Below are 15,771 nucleotides of genomic sequence, written 5' to 3'. Positions count from 1 at the left end.
ATGGGCCCTTTAATGAGTTGAACTAAAGCTAGTGTGTTCATACCTCAAAGGAGCTGAGTACCTTTGAATAATTATAAAGGCAGTGTTTATTACAATACATTTTATTTTCAAAATTGAGCTGTCAGCTGTTGAAGTGTGTATACATTTTTGGGGGGACCCCCTGTGTAAATTAGAGAATGCCACTCCTTTGCTTAAAATCCTTTAAGTGATTCCCAATCCGTTAAAAATAAAGTCTAAGCTATTTACCATGACCTATAAGTAGGACAACCATATATCTTTGTTTGCTTTTCACAGTCCTGGTTACTGTCTTGGAATAATGTTAATAGAACTCCTTTTCACTGTCAAAAATGATCTGGTTTGGACAGTAAATTATGGCCCAGCCTATAAGGTTCTGTTGTCTCTGGTAATGAGATGAAACATTGTGGTAGGGTGGCATTCTCGAACCATTGACCATATTCTGGTCATACTGGCCTCCTTTCAGTTTTTGTTTAGCACATTCCTGCTCAGAGCTTTTGCTAATGCTGTTTCCTAGAATGTTTGTTCTTCCTTCATTTTGATTGTAGCTAGTTTTTTCTTTATTCTTTCAATCGGGCTTTAACTGACCTCCTTAGAAAGCTCTCCTGTGACCATCTTTTCTCTTTAACTCCCCTGGTTTGTTTTCTTCTTGGCCGTAAATATATAATTTGTATACTTGTTTACCTGTTTAGTGTTTTCTCTACTAAAATGCTATTCTATTATATATAAATGCACATTTTAAAGATAAAACACGTTAGACATCTAATATAATTAAGTACAAATGATGCAATGTGTTTTTTGGTTTTGTTACCTTATTTTTGCTCTCTGGTGGGAGACTGATTTAATAAACAACTCTGTACATTTATTTTGTAAGTGTCCAGGCATCATGATTAAAAATATATTTTTAAAGGGAATGGAGGTCAAAGAGCTTGGAGGTCTTTTGGACATAGATGGATTGATTAAGTAATAGTTAAAAGGTACTAGGATTCAAGCATCTGTTTCACTAATGTCTTTAAGTTGGGGGATACATTACTTTGAAAATTTGAGAGGCTCTCAGTAAGTCCATGGAGTTGGCAAAGCTTCTTAGACATCTAGATGTGTATTTTTAGTAAATAAAATATATCTTTTTTAATGCATCATAAAAAAGAATAATAGATGGCTTTCTCATAGAAGCCTCTGGTTTTTCCAATGTTTTAAATACACCCTATTTTTTTAATCTTGTGAACCATTTAATTATCACTTAGTTTTAGTTGTAAAGAATCCTCCTTAAGTGTCTACAGACATGGTTTCCAAACCTTCGCTTTTGAGCAGCTTTCTTTATGTGAGGACTGTCCTTCACTGAATGAAGTTCTTTGTTAAGGGCATCTTTGTCTCGCTGCTGAGATGTGAGTTTCCCCACCTTGCTTTGGTATTTCCTTCACTTTATAGGCCACTGTTTCAGAGCTTCCAGGAACTTGTGGATCTTAAATGATGTTCATGTGTTCATTTAAATTAACCACAATCTTTCCTTTCATTAAATAAATGGCCTTCTAGTGAGTACTGTCTGTATGCCTTTTAACACGCTATGTTATATAAGTTATTTATTTTAATCCTCATACCAACCCTATCAAATAGATGTCATTTTTATTTTTTAGATGAAGAAAGTAAGCTAACTGCCAAAAATAACCCACTACTAAATGGCAAAGCCAGATTCTAACTCAGGTCTCTCTCAGCCCTTGTACTTAGTGAATTGTTCAGAATTTGATTAAAAATTGTTTCCTGAAATCTCTACTATACTGGAGAGGGTATAGATGTCTTTTAATATAGAAGCTTTGTTTTCAGAATTCTTTCTGTTGGCCCAGGAAATCATGGTATTTTATCTTTTAAAGCAGAGAATGAAGGTAGCTATTGATCATTTAGGATATATTATGATGATTACTTGTTAATGTTATTAAGTGGGTTGGAGACTTGAGATGAAGGATTGATGTCATTTGTGCTTTACACAGTTTTGTATTGATGATTATGCACAGTAATAGACCTGAGCATATAGGTAAGTAGAAATACTTTCATTGGGCAAATATTTTTATTTAAAAACAAAGTCAACTTGTTAATATGGGGACTTTCCCCCTCTGCTTTTACTTTATAATTTCACACTCATTTCTGTATATTTATCAAAGCTCTTTGACCTTAGCAGCTGCTTTGCTTTTGCTTAATATGAAGTGATTTTTAATGCCCTTCATGAAGGCAGGGAGCCCTGCAGAGCTCCCAATCTGCCCATCTGTCCATCTGGTCTTTGTAATTCATTGTTTCCTAGCAGTGGTTAAGTAACGCCCTAAGGTCAGGAAGCCCAGTCCGGACAGCTGGTAATTAAGTCACTACTTCTCTTTGACACTGGAGTTATAAAGCCTGACCTGAGGAACAAGGCCATCTGTTTGGTGCATCATTGCCTTAGATGTTCATATTTGATTTTATTTGCATTAATTTTTGCTGAGTTCTAACCAAAGTGATCAGAGTTGAACTAAAGCTAGTGTGTTCATACCTCAAAGGAGCTGAGTTTTTTTTAAGTTGATCTGATCCTTATTTTAGGTTTTCTGGGAATTATGAAGAAAAATAGTATGATATGTTTTATAATTCAGAAACCCATTTCTGTTTCTGAAAATTCCAAATTGAACAAGCATGTGGTTATTGTGCCCAGAAGCTAGAGTGCAAGTGGTTCGGTGGGTTTTATGTTAGAAGATTAGACTGACGTTTGTAGTTGATATCAGTAAACTCTGTCACCTTATCACCCCTTTTATTTTAATTACCCAGCCTTTTCAGCGTGAAAAAGTATATCTGGATCTAATTTTTGAAGTGCCAGGCCTGTGGTCTTGCATCCTCACTGATTTAATCAACTTAGATTCTTCTGCCCCAAAATAACTTTACTTCTGGCTTTTGAGTCATCACACTTTCCAAAATTATCCTGGATGTTAGTATTTAGAAAAATAACTCGACACATGTTGTGATCATCTTTTCTTTCTTTCTTTCTTTCTTTCTTTCTTTCTTTCTTTCTTTCTTTCTTTCTTCCTTCCTTCCTTCCTTCCTTCCTTCCTTCCTTCCTTCCTTCCTTCCTTCCTTCCTTCCTTCCTTCCTCCCTCCCTCCCTCCCTCCCTCCCTCCCTCCCTCCCTCCCTCCCTCCCTCCCTCCCTCCCTCCCTCCCTTCTTCCTTTTAGTGACACCAGTCCTACAAATGGTTGAATTCATAAAGAACTGAAGTTAAATACTATGTGTGTCATTCCTGTGTGAACATCTCGTCCTGAGACCATATAGTACATTATTTTCAAGGGATGGTGGCCTAAGAGCTGAGGGAATGAGATTTAGGCCAGGGCTGCCGTGCATAGCTATGAAAGCCGTGAGTTGTAAGTAGGGCCTTTGGTGTAAGTTGAATTTACCTGGAGTGAGGGATGCTGTGTCCTTTTTGATTTTCAAAAAGGTACCACAAGGACCAGTGATTGCCTTGGTAGTGCTTGTTTAGAATATGTAACTTTCTGAGTCTCTAGGGATAATTTCTAATTGATAGCTGGATATTAATTCTCTAAATCCCTATAGTTTCTATTCTGTGTCTTTCATTTGCTCTTTTAATTATTAAATTTCTGTTTTATTCTTACAGGCTAATTTTTTAAAAAGATATTGTGAGCCATTAGTTCATCCAGAGCTGCTTATGGCCATCCACTATAGTACCGGGAAAAGGAAAGTTTTACCTGTTAATGCGATTGAGCCCCCAATTAGAGGCAGCCGTCTCACTGGTCAGCCCAGTGTGGATGTATTTGGCTGGTCTCTGTTGAATGTGTCTTACATAAACAAGTGTCCTTTTTGGCAATGGTGGCAGTTGTATGGAATGCAGAGTCTGGCAAGCGCTGTGTCAAACAGGGTCCTTAAGCTAGTTAGCAGCTAATGTCTACTCTCACTGTCATGACTGAGGAAATACCTTCCAATTGGAAAATAAAGGTCACCCTGCTTCCTAGGGACAAACATATTCATCATTTAGTCTACCAGAAGAAAGACCAGTGCTTCCTGCTTTGTTGAGCAAGGAGCTCATGTCTAAATTATATTAATTGTTAAACCATTAAAAACAAACTATAGAAGATGTTTACTGCTTGTGCATTTACAGTTGAGGAAGTAATTCATGATATATAGCTATTTTCTAATGTTCTGCATGATGGAAAAATCTAATGACTTTCAAGTGTTAAGTAGCCCTATTTTCTCTTAGAAAATGTGAGTGCTGATAGAAGCAAGCTGTTGGGAGATGGAATTTGGCTGATATCCATTTAGTTTCTGGAGATGTTTTGTGTGGTTTTCTCGATTAGAGTTTATACAACTTAGGAGTTCTTATTTTCTATTACAGTAATTAGTTGTAAAAGTAGTTCTTTAGTTACTGTAAGTAGATGGTTCCTTTGGGCTAATGTGACTATTGGGCAGGTAAAGTTAGTCCCAGGAACTAAGGTGGGCGTTAAGGTATTCGTTTTTAACATTTGGTTAGCAAAAGAGGATTTGACTTATCTAAAATAGCCATACCTTAGAAAAGGAATCCTTTTATATACTTTTAAATTACATATGAGGTTTTTATCCTTTCCAATAAGCGTAAAAAATACTTATGCTTACTATATGTTTGTTGGAGGAAGGTGTTGAAGGACTTGGGGGGGGGGGGAGGCGGAATCAGTATTTTGTTTGTTTGTTTTTTGTTTGTTTATTTGATTGGCCCAGTGAATCACTGAAGGGAAAGCAGGTGGAGATAAAGGCAATGGAAGATAAAATCTGATAGGGAGTATGTTTTATTCAGCCATTGCTTTAAGGTTTTAATTAAACCTATTGTTTCTAAGAAGGAACAGTATTTGTTTTTGAATCCTCAGGATTGTGGAAAAGATTCCACTGTTGTTTTTACTTATATCTTGAGGCCTACCCTTCAGGGATAGTGAAATCTAGACACATACCAATTAATTTGTATGTAAACTGTGTATATACTGAAACTATAGTGACTACAAAGTCAGACTTCATATTCTAAATGTTATCTGTTAGAAAATAGACAATTTATACCTAGATGAAGTACTCCTCAATTTAACAAATTATCTATTATCCTAAATATAACAGAATTTAGAAGGTGAATAAAAAGATTTTCCTGAGGCCCCTCAGAAATTTTCAACTGTATCTCAGTAGCTAGAATTAGATGGGTCATATGGCCATTCCTAGCTAAAAAGGAATCTGAAGAGAGCATTTTTTAGCTGGGCATCTTGTCCTTCCCTCCATGAAAAACAAAAACAAAAGCAACCTAGAAAGAACATATTACATTCATTGTTAAGAGACTGTCACTGGTTTTCTTCAGAAACTTTATTTTTCTGCCTCAATCATACCTAGATTTCCCTCTGATATACTGTTCCTGGACAGTTTAATTTTTTTCTTTTAACCAATGAATGAAAAATGTCCAACACAATGAAAACCTTTCTGTAAGAAAATAATTTTGTTCAAATAACTTTGGTACAGATTAAATGCATTATTATTTGGCTTTATTAATAATGAAAAAGATAAGGAAAATGAAGGTAGCTCAAGGAAGCACAGTAAACCAAGGGTGAGTGAGGGCTTAGATCCAGTATTCTGTGATTTATCAAGAATGTGTCATCCTTTCACATGCCTCACCTAGAATGCTCCAGTTGTTGGGAAATGATTACTGAAAGTAGACAAAGGGGTTCTTCCAGAATAAAATTAGCTAAGATTTCCTGGAGGCTTTTAAAATAGGTTGTTTTCATATTGCAGAGTCTGGAATAATTTTGGACTCTACTTAGAGTTTCAATACAGTTTCTAAACATGCCCTTGAGTATAATTGGAGAGCAAACCAAAAGATTTAAGAGTAATTTCACACAGCCTGCTTTAAAACCAAATATCTACCCCAGTACCTTTGTATTAAAAAAACAAAACAACAAAACTCTCTAGGTAAGTGGGATAGAAGGAAGTGAATACTTTTCAACTTCTAATTCTACAAGGGGAACACAGTTTTGCATTTTTTGTTGTTTTAGGGAATATGGTGACTAAGGGAAAAAGTCTTTTCAGGTTATATGTGTATGTGTATTGTTTTTCTCCTCTGAACTGTAATAGGATTTCCGGGATGCTGTTGCCCATGCTTCCAGACAACTTGGGAAACCAGTGATTGAGGACCGGATCCTAAATCAGATCCTGTACTACTTGCCTCAGCTGTACGAGCTCAACCGGGATCTCCTGAAGGAACTAGAGGAGAGAGTGTCGAACTGGTAAAAATGAGCAGACCTGCTTTCCTTGGGTTTCCAATTTTGGATGAAGCTGTAAGCCAGAAGGGCCCATAATCAACTAATTCAACTTTTTTTTTTTTTAATAATAGCCCATATATATATATATATATTATTGATTTTACACAGAGAGGAATTGAGAGGGACAGAGAGTTAGAAACATCGATGAGAGAGAAATCCATAGGGGACCCACAATGATTTGGATAATAAAGAAGTATCACATATTTTCATGATCACAGTTTCCCTCTAAACTCTCTTTATATATAATCCAGGGAGAAAACAAACAAACAAATAAAAACCACTACTGCCTATTTTAGAAATATCATGTCTCTGCTTGTTTGGGAAAATATGTGAAATAAGCAATTAATACTTAGCAGCAGTTTACAAGTATAAAACAAAGTTAAGGTCTGAGGAATGTCTAAAAGGTAGTTTTTAAAGTCATGATAAAAAGAAAATGTATTTAAAGAGCTATTCTACATACTTAATCATTCTTATAAAAATTAGCTTTAAAATAATCTGAAGTGACCTAGAATGTGCATATTTATGCAAGCAGGGGAAGCTTAAATATCTTTTTTGCTTTTACTAAAGTTTTCTCAGGTTTAGATCTGTAGATGTTCTGTGTAAAAATATTAAGCATCCCTAAGAGACAGACTAATTTAAGGGACAACTAGAACAACAACTCTGGCAAAAGCTGTATTTATTACTAACAAGGGATAAGATATATCCTACTTATGAAAATATTTTTCTTTAAGGGTTTTTTGAATCAAGACATTCTTTGGTGTTAATAGACTTTCTGAAATAACATTTTATACTGGCTTTTAATAACAATGATGAAATCTTTTATTTCTGTTTCAAACACTTTTGAACACTACTGTGTGCCAGTCAGCACTCTAAACATGCTAGGCATATCACAGCACACAAAACATATAAGCCTCTTGCTCTCAAGGAACAAACATTTTAGTGAGGGAAGCACCAGACAAACATACAAAAAACAAACAAACAAAAAACAAAAAATACCAACAAACACACATACACACACAAAACGAAACTGGGTAGAAGCAGTTTCTGATATGCATATATGTAAAATAAGATCATGGGTTAGTGAATGAAGATTGGGTGGCTAAGGAAGGTCCTCTAAGAAGGCAGCACATTGAAAATGACATCTGTCCAAAAAGGAGTGGCCAGCCTGGGTTCCATATCTCCAGGTTTGTGAAACCATTAGTACCAGTTTTGAAAGTGGTTATGGATTCTCTGTGTCAGAAGCCTATGAAGAAAGCCAGTGTGGCTGGAGAGTAATGAGAAAGAGAAAGAAAAGGGTAAGATGGGTCAGCAAAGTATGAGCAATGCCACCTGTGAGGCTACGTAAGCCTCTTAGATAAGTTTATTTTTCTGCTAGATAAGGAGGTTATTGGAAGTCACATGATATATGTTTGCAGACTCTGATTGCACAGAGAATGGCATGGTAGAAGCAGGGAGACCAACTTGTTGGCAAAATCCTGTCAATATGTGATGTTGGCAATGGAAATGCTGAGGAATAGGCATTTGGGGATATGTCTCACAAGAAGAGAAAAGAGATAAGCTGATGCTTGAATATGGTCTACTCATTGGACATATTTTGGATACATTAATGACTCTTTATATTTTTGTGTATCTCTTTATCCTTAGGACAGAACAACAAAGAATTGCTGACATTTTTGTAAAGAAGGGGCCATATCTAAAAATGTATTCCATGTACATCAAAGAATTTGATAAGAATATAGCTTTACTGGATGAACAGTGCAAAAAAAACCCAGGTTTTGCTGCTGTTGTTAAAGAATTTGAGGTATTTTTGCTACCATCTAATGTTGAGCTTTTGTTTGTTTGCTTTAAAGTTTTAATCTGAAGTCATTGAAAATAAACCTTGCAAATAAAAATATATTAAAATATAATCCCTTCAGAATCAAAGAGGGAGTTGAACAAATTCAGTAGAACTCAACAGTGTCTACAAGATTTAATTTTAGAAATCTGTTATTGCACATTGGAATATTTTAAAGTTTCTTTTTGTGTGTGTGGTAAAATATACAAAAAATGAAACTTAACCATCTTAACCATTTAAAAAATATATATTTTATTGATTTTTTACAGAGAGGAAGGGAGAGAGATAGAGAGTCAGAAACATCGATGAGAGAGAAACATCAACCAGCTGCCTCTTGCACACCCCCTACCGGGGATGTGCCCACAACCAATGTACATGCCCTTGACCGGAATCGAACCTGGGACCTTTCAGTCTGCAGACCGACGCTCTACCACTGAGCCAAACCGGTTTTGGCCCATCTTAACCATTTTTAATTGTACATTCATTTTGTTATGCAACCAACCTTCAGAACTGTTTTCATCATGCAGAACTGAAGCTATACCCATTAAACAACCACTAACGCCCCATTCTCTGCTTCCCTCAGCCCCTGGTGTCCGCCATCCTACTTTCTGTCTCTGTGAATTTGACTACTCTAGAGAACACTTCTTATTTTTAACTAACCCTTTCCTTTATTCTTATAACAACTAATCTATAATCATGATGGAAAATATAATTTTCCCCTTTAGATAAATAAATAACAGTTTCAGTGTCACTGTTAAGAAAAATGCATAGTATTTTTATTGCCAAAGCTTTGTGTTTTGTCTCAAACCTGTGAGGGTACAGGCCTGATTTGATTTGTTATAAACTGATGTAACGCTTCTTTTAAAGAAATAATTTTTAGCTAGTTTTACTTAAGTCTTCTCCCCTAATTTTAGGTAAAATTACTATATGCTTTCATGATTATTTTTCTCTGCCTTGAAACTAAAAATTTTAGTGAATTCCAGTCACACAAATAGAAACATTTTAGCTGTATTAGGATAATGCTGATTTTGCCCTGGCTGGGTAGGTCAGTTGGTGGGAGTGTTGTCCCGATACACAAGGTTGCTGGTTTGATTTTTGGTCAGGCCACATACAAGAATCAAAGGATGCATGGATACATGGAACAACAGATTTCTCTCTCTCTCTCTCTCTCTCTCTCTCTCTCTCTCTCTCTCTCTCGTTTCTCATCATTAAATAAAAATTTAAAAATAATAAAAGGAGCTCCTCAGGAAAAATAAAAAAGTACTGCTGGTTTCTAATTTGTACAGTAGGCAAGAAAATAACCAGGTCATGTGTTAACTTTTAGTCTGTAAAATATTTGCCAAAAATAGTTTTGTCAAAAAACAATTCAAATGAAAACCAACCATTCCCTTTACTTTCTTACTTCTAATGTACTTTGCAGGTTTCAAATGTCATTGTAAGGCAACACAATTTTTTTTAAAAAAACAAGGCTTGTAGAATTAAATTTATTTGAAATTATTAGCATGTTTGCTTAAAAAAACACACAAATAATTAAACTTTAAAATTGTTTGTAGTCTTTTTTTTACTTCCTTTTCATCTCTCTGCTAATGTATTCACACTATTAAGAAAGGAAGTGTGATGTAGATAGTATGGATCTGATAATTGACCCAGATTTTCATCAGGTTCAAGGAGTGGTTCTGTTGCTTTAGTAGAAAAACACACACCATAAGATGGGAAAGTTAGCTGTTTGGGTTAATGGTGCTTGCATGATAGATGCTTTCTTAGTATGTATTATCATTTAATTTCAATTTATTTTGTGTACCAGAACTTGGAGATGCATATTTAGAAAAAAATAAAACAATCTGAACAAATCTGAAAGGAAAAAAAAAAAAGCAGAAAAAAACCACTTCCCCATCGACCTGAACTGTATAGGAAGTGCAGGATATCATTGGATGAGGGACATTTCCACTTGGCCTTTGTAATGCCACCTCCCAGTAAACACCTGTGTTGGAGAATGGGGTGGGGCTTAGGAATGGGCAGAAGTGTCGGTTGTACACACAGAGAAAAGTGCTTTAAAGGCAAAATCAAATGTCCTTGCAGTCAAGTCAGAATGGTTCTGAATCAAATGTTTCTATATCCTCTGTCGTTTGGGGGCTGTCTCTTATAGCCAGTCATCAAAGAGTTTTACATTCTCCAAACTTGTTAGAGAAAGATGCTTAGCAAGGCTACTTTTCAGGTTATCTTTAATTTTTGCAATTCTCTGCAGTATGACCCGTTGTTATGAGTATATTGATAGGCTCTGACTATTATTTGAATCCATTTCCCAGTAGGTTTATTACTGCCAACTTACTTTGGGGGCCATGCATTTTCTTGTTCCAATTTTTTTTTTTTTTATGTTTATGAATAGACTAGAGGCCCAGTGCACAAAATTCGTGCACTGGTAGGATCCCTAGCAGCTGCATTGGCAAATGCTCTTCTAAGTGGCAGCTGCTGAGTAGAATGGGCTCTGATTGGCCTAAAATGCATCCACCACTCTCTGAGTGTGAAGGCTGTGAACAAGTTTTCCATGAGTCAGTGATTTGAGAGACTTATTAACCTAGTGGAGGCCCAGTGCATGAAATTCATGCACTCGGGGAGATGGGTTTCCCCAGCCTGGCCTGTGCCCTCTCACAGATCATTCCCCACCCCATGGCCCATCACCCCAAAGAGGTGAGGTGTGTCTTCTTGAGGGAAAGATTTCAATCAAGAGCCCTGCCCTTCCATCCAGGGCTCCTCGATGGATTGCTCCAAAATGGTAGGCCTGTGCCAGGGTCCCACCTCTGCATATGCATCGTCAAGCTCCTGCCTACCCGCATGCTCCCCTCCTGGTGATCGCTCATTCCATTGTGAGGGCATCACAACATGGGGGCATGACGACCACACAGGCTTTTATTAAAGGATGAGAAAGGGTGGGCAACATAGTGAATTGGCTATAGTTTCACTCTCAGCATCACAGGTACAGCTTAAAATGAAGGGAATTTCTCTGTGAATTCCCTTCTAGAGATGTTGGCTATTTAAAATTTGCCTTCTTTGGCACCTGAATCTTGTCCTGCCTCTTAGAAAAATGCTTGTGTTTACATTGGATGCCTTTTCCTTTCAGATGAGCCCACGCTGTGCTAATCTGGCCCTCAAGCACTACCTGCTCAAACCAGTTCAGAGGATCCCCCAGTACAGGCTGCTGCTAACAGGTGGGCATCTCTGGCAGTTTATCTCTCATTTTATATCATTCCAGTCACCCCTATACCTAATATATGGATTTATAAATTGTTTAGAACCCTGCATGTGCATTGCCTGAACCTAACCTCTTTTAGTTCTTTGGTCATCCCTGTGCACATTCTCTGCTTTAGGCATTTATATTCCTTTTGCTCAGAACTTCTTTTAACATCCCATTCTACAACCCTGCATCATTTTGCCTGATTAATACGGTATTAACCCCAAGGAAGGTACTATCCCAGCCTTGATAGTTGATATTTAAATCAATTGTCATGGCTTCAGGCACTTCAAAGGGTTGTAAAAAGGTTGGGGTTGGAAACATCCAAGCCTGCAGGCCATCTAAGGCCCTGCCAAGGCATTAGGGGTAAGTTAATGACATGTTTGACCAAGTATAGCAGACCCATTTTTATTTTATTTTATTTATTTATTTATTTATTTATTTATTTAATATATTTTTATTGATTTTTTACAGAGAGGAAGGGAGAGAGATAGAGAGCTAGAAATATTGATGAGAGAGAAACATGGACCAGCTGCCTCCTACACACCCCCTACCGGGGATGTGCCCGCAACCAATGTACATGCCCTTGGCCGGAATCGAACCTGGGACCCTTCAGTCCGCAGACCGACGCTCTGCCACTGAGCCAAACCGGCTCTGGCGTAGCAGACCCATTTTTAAGTTGATAATTTTGTATGGCCTGCAAATGATGTTATAAATATCCAAATGGCCCTTGGCAAAAAAAAAAAAAAAACACGATTCCCCACCTCCGATTCCCCATCCCGATATAAGGAGAATATTGCTTTTGGTGAGTGTGTTCTAAATTAGCCCTCACTGCTATTAGTACTTAGTGGCAGCATTGTCCTTATCACCATCATCATCAACATCATTATCATCATTCTTTGGTCATTGTCTATGCCTTCTGCTTAACTGTGAGCTTCAACATCTCAGGGCTGTGCCTATTTACTTTCCACTCTAATAGTAAAAAGGGGGGGGGGGGGGGGATTTTTTTCCAAAAAAGCTCTGATTTGACCAAAAGCACACATTGTGCTGAGGACTTTATATTCATTTACTCATTAAATCTTCACCATTGTTACCGATGAGACGATGAGACTTCAGTTCTTGTCTTCTTCAGGGAAAGATTTCAATCAAGAGAGACAAAGTGTAAAAAAAAGAGCAAGAATTTATTGACCTCAGCAAACACATAGGACAGTGAAACAAGGAGCATTTCTCCCCTGGTTGTGTTGTAACTGGTGGGTGGGCAGGAACTGCACCAGGTGTCTGACATGTGGGGTCAGATCAAACCTGGGTTCAGCAACCTTCATACTTGGGTTCTGGGTAGGAAAGAATTCAGAGCCAAGACCCAAACTGTAAGAGGACATTTATTTGGTAAATCATAAAGGTAGAAAAAATGATTTTTAAAAGAAATGGGCTTAGGAAACAAATTATAGAGGTAAAGAAAAGGGCCTTTGAAGCTTGTGAGTGAGGAAGTTAGTGTTAATGTGCGTGGGGCTGGGAGGTGTAAGGGAAGGAAAGAGAAAGGAAGGAAGGATCTGTGGTGTGCTCTGAGGAGGGAGAACTCTAGGTCCTCATCCTAGGGTTTTAACATTCTTTTTGTTGTTTTTTAATCCTTACTTGAGGCTATTTTTCCATTGATTTTTAGAGTGAGGGCTAGAGTGAGGGAAAGAGAAATATCAATGTGAGAGAAACACATCAACTGGTTGCCTCCTGCATTAGCCTGACCAATGCTAAGGCTGGGGAGGAGCCTGCAACCAAGGTACAGGCCCTTGACCAGAATCAAACCCAGGACCCTTTGGTCCGCAGGCAGACACGTTCTATCCACTGAACCAAACCAGTTAGGACACTAGGATTTTGAGGGTGGAGATTTTTAAAAAATATATTTTTATTGATTTTATAGAGGAAGGGAGAGGGAGAGGAAGATAGAAACATCAATGATGAGAATCATTGACCGGCTGCCTCCTGCACACCCCACACTGGGGATTGAGCCTGCAACCTGGGCATGTGTCCTGACCAAGAATTGAACCGTGACCTCCTGACTATGACTTCCTGGTTCATAGGTTGATGCTCAACCACTGAACCACGCCGGCCAGGCAAGGGTGGAGATTTTAAGGGAAGATTTCAAAAGAATATTCAGCAGTTTTCCAGGTCTGTCCTTTCAGGATTGTGGTCTCCACTGATTGATTGGTCATCACTGTGGCAGGGGGTCATTTTTCAATGCAGTTGGTCCTGACATTCAGCGGTGGTGGCTGGTTTGATAGCTTATTTGGGCCTGAAGCTGAAATACAACTGAGGCATAGATGTTATCTCTAAGGAGGAAAGGTCAGGGGGTCCAAACCGCATGGATATTGATATGCTGGGGAGGAAAAGTCATCCTGGGATCAAGGTCCTACTCTACAATTAATTGATGGTTCTTTGCTAGGCACTTGGTGCTTTTCCACCCTGGTGACCTTCTGTACCTGGCCCATCACCCTTTCTCTGCTCATATCTGTCTAACTGCCTACAACACTTGCAGGTCTCATGAGATCCCTTAGAGGTTAGGGGATACGTGCCTCTGTGGGAAGGAGACGGGAAGGGAATGGCACAGGTGTGGTGCTTCCTGAAGGGAGAGCATCCTGGGACCTTAATTTTCAGGGCCTTCAAAGGTTGGACGTTCCAGGATGTTTTAGGGGTAGATCAATAGAATATTTATCAGCTTTGTGATGTACCAAAATGAAATTTATTCTCTTAATTTGTCCTTGGATGTGGTTGGCAAATAACACTTAATTGGATTTCTGTTATCTGTCTCTCTGAGGAGGAGGATTTAAACTATTTACCCTCTGGCTGGGGAGAAGTACAAACTATTTACTCTTAAGTGTCCTTGGTTTAGGGGAATTTGGGATTAACTAGGAGGTTGCAAACTGCTGTTTAACTATCTGTCTCAGTTTCCCTATTCTGCTAGCCCTAAAATTTTCTTAGCTTCTTGCTATGGTGTCTATAACACCATAACCATGTGTATATCACAATATATTATTTACTTAAATAAAATAACAGGCTTTTTAGAGATTAAGTGGTTTGGTATCACAAAAAAATTAGTGAGAGCTCAGTACTAAACATAGTATCCAATACATACTACTAGGTCCTCAGTAGTATTTGCTAAATATGCAGTGACATAATATACCTACATAATGTGCCTTAAGAATTGGCCCAAATGGACGAGAATACTAAAATGCCACCACTATTCTAAATTCTATCTGTTGTAATTTTTCTTTTTAATGGTTTTATCTGTTGTAATTTTATATAAATAGATTTTAAGGTTCTTGGTTGCTATCAGTGCAAGAAGTGCATACTTTTACCCTTAATCTAATCTCTTCCTTTTAAACCTAGGGCTAAATTGATTGAAGTAGGTGAATCCTTGAAAGCCAGGATTTCCCAATTTCCCTTTAGGCAAAGGCTTTCTGCCTTCCAAGCTGGCCTAGTGGAGAACAAACTGATGATAAGGAAGGCCTTGCCTTTCAGCCCCAGGACTTGCTTCCTTAGATGTTTCTACTTGATTTGAATTTCTAACAGTGAATTGGACTCTAGATTTTTCTCTGGAATGACCTAAGGCAAACCAAATAATTTGAGGATATCCTGTCCATCTGTACTTTTCTTTCCCCTGTGTTTGGACGACACAGGACAAAAGGAAGTACCCATGCATGTGTTGTGTTTTTGCTAGATAAATTCACTGCTGTATCATAAATGAGCTATTGAATGGCTAGGCTATTTCTACAGCTGTCAAATGAAGTCTTGTTTTTAGTGGCAAAAGACAACTGTGGTTTTAAAAGCTATGACTTGTAAGAAGGATGGAGCAAGGTTATGAAATTTTCGTGTGAAAATATTTCCCCCCCACATCATGACTGATATAAGTAAAAATGTTACACATTTTATTTAATTAAGGTTTCATGGTGAGTTTGATTTTAATTGATTAATGGTGAGATAGCAAAAGCAAGTTTAAAAGCCTTCTTTAAGAGAACAGATGTTATTTGTTTTATGAGCTTGGGGTTACTTTTAGTTTTGTGCTATCTCTTGTTTAATCTTAAAACTGTTTCCTCTTTTTTAAATTGGAAAATCTTCATTATTTAAATGATACACATTACCTTACATATAGTAAACCTGTAGTAATTATGGATCCATTGAAAAGTAAATAGCTTGTTCAGGGTTGAAAAGTCAGGACTAAAGTCAAAGAAAGAACATAGATTTCACATTCTTTGTCCTATGCCTTTTCTCCCATTGATTCAAAGTCTTCTCTTCCACCAAGCCTGAGCTGAAGTCCTCCGTTCCCTCTGAAGCCTGATTACTGAAGAACTAACTGATTACTCCAGTTCTCCTTGACCTTAGTATCATTGCAGTGTGACTTAGTAAACTTC

At 37.6% G+C, this 15,771-nt stretch overlaps 1 protein-coding gene across 1 annotated transcript in view; it reads left to right on the top strand.

The window, feature by feature from the left end:
• The window catches only part of FGD6 (FYVE, RhoGEF and PH domain containing 6), a 119,085-nt gene that overhangs the window by 60,269 nt on the left and 43,045 nt on the right, over positions 1-15,771 (top strand). Inside the window, exons 7-9 of the mRNA XM_084878470.1 lie at positions 6,118-6,269; positions 7,950-8,106; positions 11,258-11,345. Of these exons, the coding sequence (XP_084734596.1) occupies positions 6,118-6,269; positions 7,950-8,106; positions 11,258-11,345 (397 nt within the window). The remainder of the gene's footprint in view (positions 1-6,117; positions 6,270-7,949; positions 8,107-11,257; positions 11,346-15,771) is intronic.

This window comes from Pipistrellus hanaki (assembly GCF_964339955.1).
Source record: "Pipistrellus hanaki genome assembly, chromosome: 3".
Taxonomy (NCBI): Eukaryota; Metazoa; Chordata; class Mammalia; order Chiroptera; family Vespertilionidae; genus Pipistrellus; species Pipistrellus hanaki.
The sequence above is the reverse complement of the archived record's forward strand: the minus strand, read 5'-3'. Positions and strand labels throughout refer to the sequence as shown.